General features: G+C 38.6%; 1 protein-coding gene across 1 annotated transcript in view; it reads left to right on the top strand.

The window, feature by feature from the left end:
* The window catches only part of LOC101154996 (transmembrane and TPR repeat-containing protein 2), a 50,845-nt gene that overhangs the window by 16,396 nt on the left and 14,220 nt on the right, over positions 1-20,229 (top strand). Inside the window, exons 2-3 of the mRNA XM_004083163.4 lie at positions 7,377-7,992; positions 19,036-19,864. Of these exons, the coding sequence (XP_004083211.1) occupies positions 7,377-7,992; positions 19,036-19,864 (1,445 nt within the window). The remainder of the gene's footprint in view (positions 1-7,376; positions 7,993-19,035; positions 19,865-20,229) is intronic.

Below are 20,229 nucleotides of genomic sequence, written 5' to 3'. Positions count from 1 at the left end.
TCAAAACCCTTGTGTTCATGCAAGTTTTTAAGTCCGTTTGTGGGCTCTAGGGACTTTTTAATTCATGGAGGTGCCAACCATTTGAAAATTGATCACGAAGAAGAAATTAATAATTGCAGTTTGTGCCAGGCCAGAATTATATGACACCAAGTTATTTATCCATAGGAATAGAGCTGTGGGAAAAAAAGCCTGCAGCAAGATACGCAAGATTTGGACCACTTTGACATTTTGCAGCAAACCTCTTCCAAATCCAAGTAGCTGGATTTCAGACTATATCCTAGAAATATTTTCTTTTGATTTCAGCCTTTGGTCATACAACTAGTACTCTTTAATAAAGTTTGTCATTAATCTAATTTCTTTTAAGTTGAGGATTTTTTTTTCTTATCTTGACAATATCAAGCATATAAAACTATTTACTTCAGTTGAAAGCGCCTTCTGTTTTCTCTCCAACAGCCACTTAAAGCAGTATTTTTGCCTTTTGACCTGTGTTCTGCTTTATCCCTCCTGGGACCATTAGCAATTACACTGTTTTGATACTGTTAGGGTTCACACACAAATACTGATAAACTGTTTGACTAAGATGGACACAGGGGTCACATGTTATGTTGGTTTTGCTGACACAAATACCGCAAATGTCTCATCGGAATGATAAAGTGGTGAAGTAAATTTTTCCAGAGTTCCAGCATAAATGATGGAATCTAAAACACAAATATTTGTTTAAGAATCAAAACACACCACAGTTACATCGCATGTACATTTTAATACAGCTGAACTTTTTTTGGAGGTTATCTGAGTTCAGTTTAGCTCGTTTTTTTAGTCTAAATAAACACCAATGTTGGATTCGTCAGCAACTCCTCTACAGTCATTTATGTTTCAACTTTCCACTCTAGAGGACATTTTAGGAGTGTGTATCATATCTGTAAATATGCAGCCTTTACTTCTTAGCTGCATGGATAAACATATTTGAACCGAACTTTTAGCAGTTTTTATTAAAAACGGAATAAAATCAAATAATACTTAAAGGGATGTTACTTCTTTACCAATTTCTGTAAAACTGAATTATGCCTAATCTTGTTTTCATGTAACACACTAAATCCATTGTAAAAAATTCACACTTTTGAAATCATAAAAATAAAGATTGTTTTCATGTGATAAATACAAGAAACATGTTAAAGACCCTCTCCAATGAAAATGTTTTTTTCTGTGTTTTTAACATGTTCTTGCTGGATTTTTCTCAAGATGGAGGACATTTATAAAGAACATAATCTTAAAATTAGGTTTCATTCCTTTATTCAAATAGTTGAAAAAGATTGTAGAAAATACGCTGGGCGGGCCACAACATGCTCCATTCTGATGCATCCACTTGCAGATGAATAGATCCATACGTCTTCATTTTCCTCGTCTGAGTTGGCATCTGGCTCAAAACTGTAGGTTGGGGTTGTGAGTGGCGGTAAGCTAGCGGGAGAGCGTGTAAATAGAGAGATCTCAGCAACGGGAAGGGGAACTCTGCCAACAGTTCCGCCCACAACTCAGAGGCAAATATCTAATAAACTCGTGGTGCTCTAGAGAAACTATGTCCTTGAAAACGACGGGTTTTTTGATCTGGGCTAAAAACAGACCACTAACAATAGATCAAAATATCATCGGAGTGGGTTTTCAACCAAACATCAAGTGATCTTTGTTTTTATCACATCCTTTTGTTAATAGAAATTCCTGACATAAAATGAACTTAAGAGTGCCGTCTCCGTTTTTTATACATAGCCTGAGCTCTTAACCCTTCACTTTGATTTTATTAGGATTTTGCCTTCATCTCACGCACCATTGAAACAAACTCTGCAGAGCTCAGTGTGGATGCTTCATAGCTGGTCCACAGGGCTGTGTCACATGAGTTTTACGATTGTGATCTGGAAATGTATGCATTATTCTTCCCCTCTCATACTCGCGGTACTGTGGCGTGGGACAGAGTGTGGGAAAGTAATGGTGTCATTTGTGGTTTGAGCATTGTTCTGTCAGTTTGACGTGTGATGTTTAATCCCACCCTTAATAATCACTTCCTGACCCTTCAGGCTGCAACCCCTGCAAAATAAACACATTCATGGAGTCGATTGAGAAAAAAGAAACCTTATGAATGATCTTCAATTACATAGCACAGCCAAGAAATGCCGTTTGGAAAAACACAGAGGAAGAAATGACTAACTTCTGGTACCTTCCTTCTGCAAACATCCTGTTCTTTCATCTTCATCACCCTCCCTGCATTGGCTGCCATCATGCAGCAGTTTCATACCAATGGAAAATGAGCCCGGGAATGAATCCCTGAGGTCCTGCTAGCAGGCTTAATGACTTAACACATGATCATTGTGGGGTGATTGATAGGTAGGTACCCTCAAATTTCAAAAAACCAGATGAAATCTTCATCTTTTTGTTCAGTTTTCTCAAATAATGGGGCTAGAGTGGCCAATGAGGTGAAATTTGAAAAATTTCAAATTATTTGTGGCTGGGAACAGAAGGCCACAGAAAGAACAGCTTCAATGTCATAAACAAATACCCAAGCACAGTTGTACACATATTTTTTTATAGAATTTGTCAATTTGTTGACCCCTGACTATGACCTAAAGAAAATCTGGACTTTATGATTACTTTTTAAATCTTGTCAGTTCTGGATAAAAGCAGAGATGATCTTTTAAAATAAAAAAACACCTTACACACTGTCACTTCCTTTGAAGAAAGAGGTTTAATGGCACAGCCCTCAGCATAAAACAAAAATTAGGGTTTGAGTCTGTAAATGGTGCCAGTTTTACTTTTTTCCATTTTAAAGAGAAACTGCACTTGGGTTCCCACCCAATTTTAATGTTGAAGGTTCCCATGTTCCCACAAAATGTTTCCAAGAGTACATAAATGTAATATTGTTCAGTTTCAAAATTCAATGTCCATTGTGTTTTCTGTCAACAGCCTTCTATTTTTTTCTTTTTATGGAGACTCCATCAAGCTTTTTTGTTCCCTTTTCCTCTGCTGGTATTGCTTGAAAGTCGTATTTTGTTGAGCAAGAATTCTCAAAATGTCAGTTGTTAAAAACATATCCATTAGCTTTTCTTGACATTGATTTTATGTGGTTAAGGGTTTTGGTTCAAACAATACTTGTAGATTTATAATTACAGGATGTCCTTAAAATCTGTGTTTTTCAGACCTGAATTCTTATATTTTTCAGTTTATATTCCACCTGTAGACAGCCTATTTGAAAAACCAGCAGCATGATCTGTGTGATTACTTCAGTGATGAACCATCTTTGTTCTGTCTGCTCCTGCTTTTTGTTGGTTTAATTAGAACTCAGATGGAAATTGAACACATCTTTCCCAAGCTATTATAAAAGCCTTTCCACTGAAGCACAGTACCAGTTCACATATGCTTTATGAGGATTGTAGAGATGGAGAAAAGAACAGAAGACAGAAATAAGCTGGATAGAGGGCAGCCATTCAACCCGATTGAAAGCCGAAATGAAGATAAAAGTGTAAATGGAAATGGAAAAGTAGTTATATGCCAGGCAAAAGAGAACTACCGGTACATCGATAAGTAATAAAGGGAGAAATGAGCAGATGTGTTGATATCCATTAAAATAAAGTCCTAAAGAGGCTTCATTTATTCTGCTTAAAAGACGGCGTTATCCAAATGCGAAAATGTTTCAATCACAAGATTTATAAAAGCATACAGCACTCGCCTTTTCTGCATAAATGCTAACTTGCAATCAGCTGTTTTGAGGGTTATGCTAAGATCTCAATTGCTGCATCTGGCAGTCTCTTTTTAGTAAATTAAGTAATAAACATTTTGTCCAGAAAAGCTGGAATGTCTATTAATACAGTTACTTAATTTGCATTATATTGGTCGTCGTGGAATAGGCTTTATCCCAAAGTCACATCTGGAAACCACTGCTGGATATGTGTCACTTAGTCTTAAGGCACCGTTGTTTCCCGTTTTAGGTGAATATTTATGAATTCAGGTGGACCTGGGATACCAATGTTCTATTATCACATCAAGATATGAAATTTAAATACATAAAAAATATACAAAATAAGACAGGCATAGTTTGGAAAACAAAAATGAATCCAAAGATGCTGGTGTGGAAAGATTCCTCTTCGGAGATGTTCAGTTTTTCTAGTTGGACAAAGTACAAAAAGTGCTTAAAGGTAAACAAATACTATATTACAATCATGGAATACTAAAACCAAAAAGGAGAAAAAAAACAGGCTGCAGTGTTGGTGTCTTATACAATTAGGTTCAGAGTGAAATACCCATAATCCCTAGTAAAAGTGTGTGTGTGTGTAGGCAGCCACAGCACACGAAAAAGCAAATCCCTAGTGGTTTAAAGCCAGCCTGGGAGGTAGTAAAGGTTTCAATTTGCATTTTGAAAAGACACAACCCCAAATACTAAAAGACATACAATTTTGTGGAGTGCTAGACAGAAAAAAAGACTATCTAAAAATGACTTTAAAAAATCCTCCCATTAGCCGTCTGTCTTTTCAGAAATGCTAAAAAAAAGGCCTACATTTCACCTCCTTCACTGAAAAACAAGTGAATAGAGTGAACCCGTCCTGTACTTTGTGGATTGTGAATAGTGTCGTTCAGTCTGCCAGCGTCACATACGAATGTTGAATACAAAAGACCTCCTCCTTTAAGAGTAATCACTACGGGAGGCCACTCTATCTGCACTGCTGCAGCGGCGGGCCTGTATGAAGCTGTCAGCCCGGCCTGCGTTGTCGCATGCTCGCAGATGGTTGCAAACACAAAGACGGATGCGTCACATGTAAGCGTTTATTCCTTTAGTTTTTACAGGCGCACGCACTGAGCCGTTCCCAAACCCTCGCTGCTAATACATTCTTTTCATCCTCCAGTCCTGGACAGGAGGGGGGGTGATGAGATGAGTGCTGGGCTCTGATTTGAATATTTAAATAATTTATTGCCACAGAGTACTGAGACCCAACACATGCACTGGGACACAAGGGACCTGGGTGAAGCCCGGGAAAACCTTGTTTAGGTTCAATCATGACACAAATCGTAAAAATACACAGTTTTTCAGTACTTTATGCCTCATGTAGCTATTTATAATCACATTGCAATTTTTTTTCCCAATGTTGGGCATTGTTTCCTGTTAATCCGTTCACACTTTTTACCAAAAATTAAAAAAATGTCTCAATGTAGGAATGATGTACTGTGGGTCCTTAGAAAATGTCAAAGGAACCGTTCCAGAGTGGCTCGCCGAAGCCTGAGAAACACATCGACCTACTTGCTTTTCTGAGGCAGAACAATCATGGGAAATGGAGCTCATGCAATGACAGAGCTCTGCATATGTAGAGGAAACATGTTGATGATTTTTCAGAACAGCTTTGTTGCTGCTTCTGCATACAAATGTGCAGCTTCTAATGTTTTTTTTTCTTTACTTTAGTGTTAGTCTTTTTGTCAGCTTCCACAGCTCACTCTTGTGCTGTGTCCATTCTTTATGTGCTCAGCTCTTAGTTACAGTCCCCCAACAAAGAATGCCATCCAGTGGCCCCCTTTTTTCTTCCCTCTGGTACTCGCCTCCACAAACAAAGAAACATCACCATTAATTGCACCCCTAGAGAGTTTCATGTGTGACCAGGTCCTGGAAAATATCACCAACTCAATAGCAGCATAAAAAGACTCAAATGATTTCAAAAGATAAAAAAAACAAATATTTATGATGCAAACTATCTTAGTTGATAATTTAGATGCATTTAAGGAAATTAGTATATTGTGGGGGCGACCAATGATGTAGAACTCTTAAGTGGAGCAGGAAACTTGTAAATGTCACAAATATGCTTCTTATCAAAAAGCATTTTTTGTCTACTTCCAATTCACAACGATTTAAATAAAGAAATACTTAAGAAATGCAATTTTTAACTTAATTTTCTGGATATATGTCCTCCATCGTCAGAAAAAAGCCACATAAAAAACACCAAATACACAATTTTCATCAGAGTGGGTCTTTAAATGGTCTTTTAGTTTGGGTCAGTACAGTGCGTTATCCTGGGAAAAGCTGCTTACTTAACTAAAGGTCATAGGTAGGTAAGTTGGTTGTTCATAGAAAACTGTTTCTAGAAAATTGCATTATAGGTACAAGTGTGATAGGAAATGTTGTCAAATGAAATCCATTAAAGAATCACATGACGTGGATGGAGGCTGGAGTCAATGCATCAAGAGTCACCACACATGGACTAATACATACGTGAGCTACAAACAGTGACGGAGCTGCTGCTGCTTCCCCAACAAACATTTTTGCCCCCCCCCCCACATGCCCCCCAATTTCTACGCCAATTTAATAGACAAAGATTTAATACAAGCTTCTTTAAGCATTGTAAAGGAAGCCTGAGCCCTTTCATATGATATGCCTTGCCTCTGTATTGTGTATGTCAGCCTATCTGGGCTTCCTATTATGCTGTTCTCTTTTGCCACCCTTCCAAAGTCTTCTGCCCCTCTCCTGCCTCCCATATAAAATGTTCTAGCTCTGTCACTGGCTACACATTTTAACACAGCTGAAAACACTTCTAACATGCTTTTCTGTCTCATTACGTGGCATGTGCCCAACAGGCTCTGCTGTGACATCATCCTCAAATCAACTTTTTAGTAACACTACAACGATAAGACACAGCAACTCATTGAAATGTGGTTGGATAAATGCATGCTTATTAAAACAACTTTTAACGTGACACACATTACTTTCACTGTTTTACTGACAATCTATATGTCATAAACACTTATCAGTGTACCTTCATAGTCGTCTTTTTACACACTAAATTTCGTATTTCATTTGGAAATCAAGGTCTCAGAGTCTGGAGGAAGAGTGATGAGGCACAGAAACTACATTGTTTCAAGTCTACTGTGAATGATGAAAACCTTTGTTTATAAGCCATCTGAGATGATGGTTCTGTTTGATAAAACAAGTGATTCATGATTGTAGATGAATTATTTGTAGGACCGAACTTCTTTTTTTTTTTAATAGTCTAATATGGATAGTTCTCTATCACTGGACTATCTATGTTGGAGCTTTTTCCCATCTATAAATGTGTACTTGCCAAAGGGAAAACAGAACAGATTTTTGGAGGACGGCTCCCAGCCTTCCCATTCATCACTCTTAATCCCTGCGGTGCTTCTTGGTTGTAGTTGTCTGTGAGGGTTAACAAACATCTCAAAATGATCCACCAATTACATGAGTGTTTACAGTCTCAAGGTGTGAAGCCATCTGTGTCCATGTCCCTGTTTCACGTATGCATGCTGTTGTCATGCACACAGGTCTTTGTAGTTGGTTAAATAACATAAAGTCCACTGACTTTAACTCTCATTTTCTTTTTCGTTTTGTGTTCTTTCAGTCGAGCCATAAAGACCAACCAGGACCTTCTAAGCGAGACTCCTTGGACGAACATCCTGTACGATGACTTCTGGGGAACTCAGCTGACTCACAGCGGCAGCCACAAATCTTTCCGTCCACTCTGCACCCTCTCCTTCCGCCTGAACTACACCCTGCACAGCTTGCGACCTTTTGGCTACCACCTGCTAAACGTTGTGCTGCATGGCCTGGTCACAGCACTCGTCACGGCCTTTAGTCGCACCCTGCTGGGTGGGGGCCTGTGGTGCCTCTTGGCGGGTCTTCTTTTTGCCTCCCATCCCGTGCACACCGAAGCGGTGGCCGGTGTGGTAGGAAGGGCGGATGTTGGAGCTGCTCTGTTTTTCTTGTTGTCTCTCTTTTGCTATGCGAGACATTGCAGACTCAGGAGGGGTCTGGCTGGAGTCTTCCAGAGCCTCGATTGTGGTGGCAGCTCAGCGGCCAGATGCTGGGGCTGGATGCTGTGCAGCCTGTGTTGTGCAGCTGCCAGCATGCTGTGGAAGGAGCAGGGCGTGACGGTTCTGGCTGTGTCTGCCGTGTACGACCTCTTCATTTTCCAGAGGCTCCAATTTGGTCCGGCAGTCCTCCTGCTGTTAGGAAAGGTAAATGAATGTGTGTGTTCACTGTGTCCAATGTTGGCATTTCCTAATATTCACTTTTCTCTCCCTCAGAGAAAATCTGAGCCAGTCAGATGCTATTAGTTCCTGTACAGTGTGTCTCTGTGCTAACTGTGTGATTACTTTTCTTTAAAAGGAGTGCCTAACATACCCATAGCTGGTGAAAATCTAAACCTTTTGGATTCTGGGTAAACAGGAAAGAAAATGCATTTGAAAAGGAAGCTTTCCGCTTCCTCATGAGGATGCCATCTACTTCCAAAAGCTGGTGTAAAGAAAGATCTATATTAGGATGTGTGTGTGTGGAAGTTGAAGCTGGAAAGGGTGTTTTCCATTCAAGTTATTTCCCTTTTTCTAAAGTGGCAAAAGGCAAGTGCAGACGATGAGCCATGCCTCTCAGCTTCTCAGGTACATTTTATGGATCTCCTGTCAAGTAAGCCATCTGAAAATAAACACACATTTTCTGTGAGGAGCCTCTGGTGTGCTCTATTTTCTTCTTTTAAAGCTATTTGAGGAGAGCAACCTTTCACAGTGACTCATCCTATTAAAGAGCCTGTGCTTAAGTTGTGGAATTGCTCACACAGATGCTTCATTTGATTCGAGGACAGGCCAACAAATGGCACTCGTTAAACGCACAACGAGGGCGATAAAAAGTCCCCTTGGGTTTACTGAGCAAGGACAGCGTCTCTCCTTTTTTTAACGGTGGATTGTAAATAGTTTTGGATGTTGCAGAATTTCTTATCTAAGTTTGTGGGAGACATTCAAAGTCTGTACTACAAAAGTGAGGCTTTACTTTACCTGTGAGGCAAGTTCTTCAGTGAATATTGACTGTATATGAGAAGTGGACTGAGTAAGCCCCCCCCCTAGCGCTCCAAACAGGAAGGGCCTCCTGACTCCAGGAAGCCAAAATCCCATAGACGTCTATTGAGAAATAAGCAGCTTTTATTAGTCAGTTATATTTTCAGAATAATCGTTCTTGCTCGGATACCTTTTGTTTTTAGATGGTCTTGCTAAACTTAATTCTATTTTCATGACATATTTTTTGTAGTGCAAGTCATTTATGTTATAAACTGGCCAATCAGGTGCCTGAATTAAAGTAGGTGGTGCCCGCTGGCCCCCATGTCGAACGTTTAAAATGTTTGACATTATCCCGAGCTTACCTTCAAGTGATAGAGGTATGGGCTTCCAACAAGCTCACTCCTAATTGGTGAGAGTGGTTGCTAAAGAAACGATGACTCAGATGTCGTCTGGCTCCAACATGGTGGCACCCGTATTGCGAGAAAAATCGAGACCTATTAGATTTTATTTTATTGGAGCAGGAAGTAAGCCGGTTTATATAAGCCCAGTTCTTATAAAGTCAGTGCCTGTCAAGCTACAACCTGTAGATAAACTACTGGCAGCCCAGAGATACCGGGAAGTAAAATAAAGAAAAACAACTGTATATTTTTGGTTTTGTCTGAGCAGTGTGTTTTTGCTCTTTCCTGAACACTGATATAGCAGCTGTCCTTCAAATCCACAACTGCTTGCACACTGGGGATGAGTAGCAACATAGAAGAGAAAAAAAACAAGGGAGAGAAGCATATAACTGTACATTAACTTATATTACCCAATTCTTATGAACGTTATCATTAAAAAATCCTTTTAAACATTTAGTCATACATATTGAGTTGAGAGAGTGTATCAATCTGCAGAGAACACTTCAGCCTGTCTGGGCAACATAAATATAAATATATACTAAAGATTTTTAGTAGTTTTTTTGTGACTAAAAACACTCAATACTTACTTACTTATTGGTTTTAGGAAGACTAGAGATGTATTTTTGAATTCTGTGTAGTCAACATCGTAGTCATAATGTCACAATCCTGGTCTTTGGGACAAACGAAAGAGGAATAAAGTAAATTAAAAATGCGTACCTGTTTTTGGAACACTTTCTGTGGAGCTACAGTTTAGAATTTAATGTTAAGTCAAATATGAAGTTAAACTGTAAACAGATTGACCTCCCCAGAAAAAAGAGAAAAATCCAAAGAAATAAATAAAAAAAACATTTCATTCAGTTAAAAGTATTTTGTGTTACTTATTTTTCATTGGAATGAATGGACCTGCTTTTCTAACAAACTTCATAATTTGTTGATCAGCTCCTGTTAGTTTTAGTTTCAAATGTCCTTCAATCCGGAAGTCAAAGATTTGACTTTCAGGGTGAATTATATTCTTGAATTTCTATTTTCTTTTACTGTAAATAAATATGACAAAAATAATAGTATAATTTAAGGGGGGAACAAAACACTTATTGCAGAATCAGATGATTATTTCGCTTCATTTTTGTCCCAAAGAACAACAATAACAATATCTGTTCCATTAATTCACTTCATTTCTGTTTAATCTGTCAACTGCTCTAAAGCTGATCAAAACGATATTCACAAATATATACATTAATTCTCCATATTTAAGCTGCTGTTTGTGGGCAAAAACAAACAAAAAAAAAGTCAACTTTTTATTTTCTTGACAAATTTACAGCCCTGGCTTTTAAACTTTTTGTTCCCATGAAATTTTAGCAGACACACTGTGAGAACAACACGTTCCAGTCTGCTGCATTTTAATCTGTCAGGTCTCAGCACCCTCGGTGGTTGTCAAAAACAATTAATAAAAGCAACATGTGCTTGTATATCGCCCAGTAGAGCTAAGAAATACCATCAGCAGCCTCAACCTGTCTGATTAAATACAATAGCTCTGGCTGGGATCCCAGGACCGGTCTGTGTTAGATTCAGATGCCAGCCACTTCCAGCACATCTGGAGCTTTTATCACTCTGGCAGTGCCCTCCTCCACTGGCCCAGCCATGGTTATCTTGGCAGGGCGTTTGTTACATGCAGAGGCCCACCATGAGAGCAATCATTTCCTTGATTATGGGCCAGACATCTTTGGACACATGGGAAAGCTAGAAGGGATATCAAGAGAGACTGACTGAGTAAAAAGGGAAACTTTTCTCACACTTCCTCTTCTTCATCACTTCTTAGCCCGTACCTGTAATACTCTGGGAGAATTAGGAGAAAAAAGGATGTGTATTCACCTGGATTTTATTTAACACTCCACTGGTTTGTGAATAAAAAAAACTTGATACTGTAAAGGATTAAATGCAGCTTTACTGGACTCACAGATCCTCAGCAGTGTAACAGAAAGGACAGATGTGCTCCCACCAGCACCCCATTTGTCATTCGATAAACTCCTTCACTAGATGTAGATGATGTTTGAAATGAAGATAAGGTAGGACAGAAGGCGAATTACAAGGTGATAGATGGAGACAAAAGAGGTACAATGTCACCAATGAGGTCTGCTGAGACAACAAAATTGTTTTATATCCCAAGATAATATCCATTTATTACCCCTCGTTTGCTCTGGTTCTGCCGTGTTAGTGGCAACGACAAAGGAGTAGATGAATGAGACTCCAGGTAATACACGGGGCCTAAAGCAACAATTTGGTTTTGCTTGGAAAAATCAAGATGTCACAGTGAAGCCTGATGTTACTCAGGGATTAGGAGCAATTTCTTTTTTTAAATTACTATTATTATATCAATTTATTTTGAAGTTCTTCATAAAATGTTGAATAAACCCCAAGTCTACAATCTTTTAATCTTGAAACCTGAAATAAATATGTTTCTTTTGCAGATTAAAGAAAAAAAATAAAGAAGGAGGGATTTGATGGTGTCCTTCTTTGTTAACACCTTAAAAGTTGTATCCTCCTCCTCCTCATTTGTCTCAATGAGCATGACCAGTAGATTAAGTTTAATGTAGCCATCTGACTGCTTGATGAATGTTGGGCCAATTATCCTGCAGCAGAAGCATTTAGCTGTGAAATGAGCTTCTGGTTGAAGGTTTTGCTGCATCCCCTTGATTTAGCCTGTCTTTCAGTACATTTTTGGGCTAATAAATCATAGCTGGACAAACTTTTTAATAAGAAATTGGGTTCATCTCAAAATAAACAAGATGTATTCCATTAAAGGGTGAACCAAAGCTGAAGGGGTTGCTGTGTACATAATGTTAGAAAAAAGAAATACTTGTCTTAGAGAGCATTTGTGGATAACTATGTCCCAGAAAATGACATAGTTTTTTTATGTGGACTAAGAATGGCATATTCATAAATAAAAGACCTCTGGCAACGCTTTTACAATAGTTCAAAAGATGATCGGAGTGGGTCTTGAATTTCTAAACTGCACTTTGTTTTAATTTTAAAGGAACTTAAAACTGGAAAGTAAAGATCCTTATGTAAAGGCTTGAACCTATTAAAAAATATATATATTTTAAGACATAAAACATTGTTTTTTACTTGATTCATTTTGCTTTTATGCTGGACTTGGATAAACATCACTACAGAGATCAAATATTCTTTACCGGGTCATCAAGCAGAGAAACTCTGCGCCCAGATGCTTTATTTAAATCTCCTATGGCAATATCAGGACAGATGGCTTATTGGATTGATAGATACACTCCAGCTGTATCTATATGGAAAATCACATCAGGATTTGAATCTGAACTGTAGGTTTGTTGGTGTGTAAATGGACCCTAAAATCACTCACTCAGGCCTCATTATTGATCCATTCTGTGTCAGAGGCTGCAAAGGACTAACTGATGTTTGCAGTTGGATTCCAGTAGCTTATGCTTTCAATAATGACTCCTACCAATTGACCAGGACAGAGATGGCAGCAGCAGAAGAGGATAGTTTTACCAAGACTCTTACCGCTGCTACTTTATTCAACCAGGAAGCTATTAAAATCTCCAGTTAACCCTGACGGCCACCCTACTTTGTTTCTGTTATTCAAACGGACAGCCTGCTGAGTTTCAACCTGTGACCCGTCTCATTAGGTGTCTTGCAGCACCAAGTCTTTCATGAAGCCAACTATGGGGTAATTAGGTCACTCTATCACAGTTGCTTCTTTCAGTGCCAGCAGCACTTCCGTCTGATGACTTGAGTGAATTGTGCCAAGTCAGCACAATCCAAGAATTAAGAGTGCTTTAAATAAAAAGAGCTGGACGCAGATGCTGTCACAGATGATGCTTTGGATCGTTGTGTTGCTGGATCTCTGTCACAGAAATTGAAAGAAAGCATGTGGATTTTTTTCTGCTTTTAAATCTACATTGACCATCAAGTTTAACAATGTTTATTTTAAAGTTATATTTTTAAATTACAAATTTGAACACAGGTAACATTGTAAACCACAGAGTCCAAAAATGTATCAACATTCAGCCCTGCATGCTTGAAAGAGTTACGGGTGTCTTAAATTGGATACGACTTTAACAAGAAAAGTCCAGAAGATTGCTCCCCTGCTGCGTTGAGCCAACCTTGTGCTGCTTTAAGCTATATATATAGATGAAGCCAGCCAAAGCCTGCTGTTTCTTTGGACATGTTTGAAACATTTTGCACGCTACAGCATCAACAGGCAGACCACATACTTCTGGGATTAATAAAATGAGAGCTAATAATGAACGGCGCAGCTTAAGATGAAAGCTGGGGAGCTTAACACATGGTTTTATGCATGGAAAGTGGGGGAGATGGAGAAAACCAGAAGAATATTATAAGGGAAAGGGAAGTAGATGATAAACTGGTATACATGTGGGAGAAAAAGTCACATTAAGTTGTTGCAGAATTTTTAAGACATTTCAAAGATGAGGAAATGGCTACATGTGGAGTTAAAGGTGCAGCATAATATGTGGGATATATACGGCCTTTGGTTCCATTATTGTTTCATAAAGATAATGGATATGTAAATTAAAAATTATAAACCCCTACGATCATCTTTTGATCTATTTTCAAAGTGTTCCCAGTGGTCTTTTGATTCTGATCATATTCGTTTTAGCCAAAATTAAAAAACATGTGTTGTTCTCCAGGGCATAGTTTCTTCTGAGTTGTGGGTAGGACGATTGGTGCTGACTAAGCTTGCATCACTTCCCATCATCCCTTTGTTTACTCACTTTCCCACTAACTCCTCAGAATTCCAATTTAGCATCAACAGTGCAATAAAAATGGCGACCTTTCCACACGTACAGTTATTTAGCCAAATGCCAACTTGGAGGAGGAAAACAATGACTTACATGGATCTAGTCGTCTAAATGTGGATGGATCAGCATGGAGCGGAACAGGGAGCTTATGGCTTGTCATTATAGGTTCTACTTCACACCTACAAGCTTTTTGCAACTGCATTTTTTCATCTGCTCCTGATTTACAACAACTGAATGAAAAACATAAAATGCAATTTAAGCTCAAGTTTCTCAAAATGTATCCTTCTTCATAAGAAAAATGCCACAAGAACAAGTTAAACTCAAGTTTAACTGGAGTGGGTTGTTAGTTTAATGTTTATTACCTTATTATTTTTCTCATTTTGTTCTATGATTATTTTAGTTATTCTACAGTCACATAAGATGTGAAAACTGTTTCTAAAGCCTCTCTGAGACAGCGTTACTGGTTCTTTGCTGCCGTGGATGAATGACAAACTAACACAATTTATATCCCTTTAGATTTATTTTTTAGTCTTCATCACTTTTATTTAGATTTTTTTTCCAAACAATAAAGTTATGTACTATTCAGTCTTTTCTCTGTACATTTACTGTTTTTTTTAGCAGGTACTTGTTCTGCAGAACAAAAAATAAAAATACACGTCACTATTGTTACATCACTCAAAACAAGCCACGCCAAACTGGCACACCCAAGTGGGAGAAGCAGCAGTCACAGCAACTAACAAAATCTGGCTGCTCCAATGATACTAATATGCTAAGAGTCTCTTTTTGTACAATCTTATAGTTCTTTCTTTGTTTTTACTAGATTTTTTTGTGCATATCGGAAAGGCTGTATATTGACTTAAAGCTATCATGTTAATTATGAATAATGACGATGCTTTCTTTTTTGCTCAAAGCCAAGACTATAACCACAAAAATATTCCAAACTGAAAGAGCAGCAGCATTTATGTGTTTTTCAATGCTCCTGAACTGAAAGTAGAGTGTATGATGAGGGGGTGTAGATAGCATTTTGCTCAAATTTATGATTTAATATGCTGGTTGTCAAAATTAACTTCAAAGGTTGTCTGGCACAACCCCAGGAAAAGGAGTTTGTTCAAATAATCTTTTTCCATAAATCTTTTACAATGACTGATGTAAACTCAGACAAAATGTAATTTACAGTAAGTAGTTAGAGTTGGGGTCAAGAGTTATTGATGGTTTTTACCTCTGTTTAAGGCATAATGGGAATCAATTACAATTAATTAATTAATTCATTCATTCATTAATTACAATTATATATAATTTTAAATATATCTCAGATTAAGATGCCGAAACTTTAGAAAAAATAAATTGTCAAACATTTATGCTGGGAAGTGTAATAATATAGGGCAACTCGATTGCTTTAAACACATAAGTTACTGTCTTACCTTCCCCAATGCTAAACCATCATCACTCACTCGTAAAAACTTGGCTGCACAGTATGAATGTTGATTTAGAAAACTAAATCTGTGAATGTATATAAAGATAATGATGCAACTAGGAAACAAAAACGTTTTACCAAAACATTTTAATGCCAATATTTTTTATATTAAAGTGCAATTTATTTGAATAACTGTTTTCCATGTCCATCCTATCTGTCACTGCATGAAAAGCTGTTTTTCAGTGTCGTTTGCTCTTCTTCCATAGCTAAACTACAGTAAAAAATTGAATAAAGCAAGAACTTTTACTGTGTGCTTTCTTTTGGCTAAAACATTTTAACAAATTTTCTTTTAGTCTTTCAAAAAAAGCAAGTTTTTGAGTTTGTGCTTAAAAAAATAATTCTCCTTCAATGTTACATTTATACTGGCCACGGCAACTCGCACTCAATTGGCCACTTTCAAAGAAAAGTCTATACAAATACATACAGTATATAAGCGCATTTCAGGCTTTAGCATTCAAAACTCTGGTGTTTGTGCGTCCCTGTGCAAAGTTTTAAGTCCATTCTTGGGGTCTACTTACAGATCGAGCGTTCATTGATCGCGCACTGGAACTTCCAACTGCTAAAACGTGAAACAGCTGAACGTTGACCAATAAGGGACTTGAATTTGAGAGTGACTTATAGATGGCGTCCTTTTCGAAACATAGAAGTACCAACCGTTGTAAACATGAGCAAGATTAACAAGATTTGCACCGCTTCTACCTTTCACACCAAGTCTCTTCCAACCCTATGTGGCAGGCATGTGCTAGTAAACAGCAGAAAAAGAAAAGAAGCCACTCCCTGCTTGTGGGAGCAATGGTCCGATGTGAACACAATGGGTGTTCATGAAACTGTTTATATTGTTTTCTTGAACTCACAACACACACCAGGTGGGAATTAAGCGCAAGGTTGTTTCCCAATCTTCTTTCTGACTTACCTTTAGGCTTTCAAACAGATCTGCTTGGAAGGTTGCGTTGACTGTTCTAGTCCTTCATCGTTAGAAATGAGAGCTAGAAGTTGATTCTATTCTTGAAAAGTCAATTTAAGAACAATTTAGAAATAGACAAGACAGTGGGGACCAGAATAAAGCTTATTTGCTTAAATGCCCGGAATGAGTCTGAATTGACTCATCTTCCAATACCAAGCTAAATTGGATTTCCTAACAGTTTCCTTATTTGACAGGCTCATCCATCAATAAAAAACATTCCTTTTCTGTGTACTATGCACTCTCACTTCTTCTTTATGTACCACCTTTGAGCCTCCAAGTCAATATCCAATTTTTCCCCTTTTTTCCCCTTACCACAGTCTATTCACCTCCATAATGTTGAAGTTTGCATTTGTTTTCAATCCAAGTATTGACTTTCTGGAATTATCTGCACTACGCTTTTGTTGAAGTCAACTTTTCCTGAACAAAGTTTTTTTCCATCTTGGATTAGAGTAGAACAATTAGACTGTCACCACTAGGTCAAGGTTCGTGGTAAACCTCTTAGTCTAATGCTTTAAGGGACGATTTATGCACAACCTATGGTTTCAGTTAGACTGGCGTTCATAAGCATGCTCTCTGTAACAGAGACAAGCGATTTGTTCTTGGCTTGCGGTGGAGTGGTTTTTGTAAGTATTGCCTTATCACAGGAGAGATTAAAAAGCATTGACTGAATGCAATATTGTCAAAGCCAAAGCATACAAATTTGCAACAATAAATGTTTGAAAATATCTCTAAAGCTTTCTACTTTCACTAAACAGAACTTGTATTGTGTGTCGGTTCACTCGTGTGAACTCTCTGAGCCTTTGTTCCCCTTCAAAGAGGTTCAAGCAGAGTTAATTCTTGGCGAGAGAATAAATGGGCTAAGAAAGTAGGAAGTTTGGGGAATCTGTGATAATCACTGATTGTTATGTTTTGTTTAGATCAGAGGGAGGAGAGGAGCATAAATATCAAGCACTTCTGGGTGAAAGCTCAGCAAAATGTCTCAGACACCAACATTTTTCTTGACAGCAGGAGAGTAAAGTATTTAATTACCGTTTAATAAATGAGCGTATAATGTGATTGAATAAACAAGCAAAATTAAACAAAAATTGCCCCATTAAAGCCCCTCATTGTGCCATGGAAGAAGACTGACATCAGATTTGATAGAAAACGAAATAAAGCTTGTGCTAGATGTCCTGCTTTTGGTGCCCTGAAAATGTAACAAATCATCCCTTAAAGACCCACTCCAATGAAAATCATGTTTCTGGTGTTTTAAAGACGTTTTGTGGCATTTTCCTTTTGAAGGAGAACATATATAAAGAAAATTAAGCTTAAAATTACCTTTCTGGGTATTTTTTTATTCAAATAAATGGTAAATGGCGTATACTTATATAGCGCCTTTCTTCCTAAAGGACAAAGCGCTTTACAGTCACAGACCCATTCACCCATTCACACACTGGTGGCCGCTCCGCTGCCAAACACAGGCGCCCGCCTACCACCAGAGGCAAGGTGGGGTTCAGTGTCTTGCCCAAGGACACTTCGACTCATGGGCGTGCAAGGCGGGAATCGAACCTGAAATCTTACGATTATGGGTCGACCGCCCTACCGCTGCACCACGGTGGCTAAAAACAGCACAATTATCATTAAAACACCACTCACAACGCTTCTGCAACAGATCAAAAGACTTTAAAAGTTCAAAATTGCTTCAAGTAAAAAACATTCTTCCTCTTTCATTTCAAAACAGCCAAGGGTCAATCAGACAATAGTCTTGACTGTGTCTAATTGAAGTGGGAAATATTAAGGTGCAATGTTACATAGGACCTAATTGTGATTATGTTCCAGAATTAAAGCTCCTATAAGATTTAAACAGCATCCACATACCAACATAATAAATTCTAAGCTGATTATCAGTCACATTTACAGGAGTTCTGACAGGCTTCAGGAAAGGACTTTACAGCAAAGCCTCTCAAGGTTTAAGTATTCTTCAAAGTTGACCACAGGTCAAAACTAAAGGGAGTGTTGATTGCCATTGTTGTGAAAGTTGCTAAGGTTTTATGATGTCTCTTTCATTTCCATTTTGGGGCTTCTCCATTGACCCATAAAAAACCTCATTGATGCTGGAAAATATATTTACAGTCCAAATATAAGAGTGCACTAAATCTACTTGGGCCGACATGATTATTGCTTATATAAACCCTCATTTTGTTGTTTATTGAAAGTGGAAACCGGGATACTGCACAGCTGTCCAAGAGCATCTTTTATCACTCCCAAGTTTTCCTCCGCTCTCATATCAGCACTAAGCTTTTGTTTCGGACTTTTGATTTTTTAAGAAAATGGCAACATTGCGGGGAACTGTGTGAATTGTAACCAGTGTGGATGAAGAATGAGGATGCTTTGGTTTGTTTTCCTAAATTGGGAACTTGTTTCTGGTTTACTCTCTCTTCGCCCAACAGTAGCTAGGTTTGCTCCAACAGCCCCGTGACCCCAAAAGGGATTCTGCAGGTTCTGTAGATGGATGGATGGCTGTTTACTATCAACATATAAAATCCTTGCACTGAAATTGACTGTACTTTTTAAAACCAGAATGTTACAAACATTTACTGACTGCCTCTTCTCTTTCTTTTTCAGAGAAGGAACCTCCGTGTGTTGTTGAGTCTCGGTATGTTGGCCTCGTGGGGGGCCTTTCTACTGTCAGCTCGACTCTACTGGATGGGAAACAAGCCTCCTAACTTCTCCAACTCTGATAACCCAGCGGCGGACTCACCACATTTTCTTACAAGAATGCTCACATTTTTATACCTACCTGCTGCCAACACTTGGCTACTCCTCTGCCCAGACAAGCTCAGTTTCGATTGGTCCATGGATGCAGTGCCATTGGTGAAGTCCTTTGCTGACTGGAGGAACCTCCACACGGTTGCCTTTTATGGTGGATTTATCCTACTGGGTTTGGTTGGTCTTAGAGTTCCAGTTTCTCCAGCAAAGGAGTCCAATGGAAAAGAGCATGTAGCAAATGGGAAATCTGTCACCAACGGGAATGGCTACCACCCCTCTGAAACACATCAAAACTCAGAACATACCAAGATGACCCTAAATGGGTCAGGTGAACACAGTCATTGCTCTCCACCAACATCCCTGCCCCCCACTGAAAGCATAGTGCTGTTTTGTCTGGGCATGTTGACATTGCCTTTCATCCCGGCCACCAACCTCTTCTTCTACGTAGGTTTTGTGATTGCAGAACGGGTACTTTACATCCCCAGTATTGGCTTTTGCATTTTGGTTGCTGCCGGTGCTCGAACATTGTATGTGAGACTAAGGACTAGAGGGTTCAAGACTGTAATGCTGTGTTTGTGCATGGGTCTTGTGTTGTTGAATGGGCTCAGAACAGTTCAAAGAAACAAAGATTGGAACAATGAGGAGAATCTCTACAAGTCTGGAATTAAAGTGAACCCTGCAAAAGGTAACAAAGGAGCTAAAGTCGTGTCTTAAAGTCCCACTCCAATCACTTTTTGATCTATTTTCAGAGCATTCCCAGTGGTCTTTTAATAATAATTATGCGTTTTCAGAAAAATATCGAAAAATATCGAAAATTCTGTTTGTTTCTTAGGACATAGTTTCTGCAGAGTGTCTGTAGTTCATTAGAAAATTTTCTCAGAGTTCTGGGGAGGACCGTTGATCGTGGATCGTTGAGTAAGCCTGCCTCTATTTCCCATCATCCATCTGTTTGCACGCTCTCCTTTATAGCCCCAACCAAACATTAGCGGGGAAAGTTTTGAGTCAGATGTCACCTTGGACGAGAGAAATGAAGACATACATGGATCTATT

This window comes from Oryzias latipes, chromosome 23, assembly GCF_002234675.1.
Source record: "Oryzias latipes chromosome 23, ASM223467v1".
NCBI lineage: Eukaryota > Metazoa > Chordata > Actinopteri > Beloniformes > Adrianichthyidae > Oryzias > Oryzias latipes.
The sequence above is the reverse complement of the archived record's forward strand: the minus strand, read 5'-3'. Positions and strand labels throughout refer to the sequence as shown.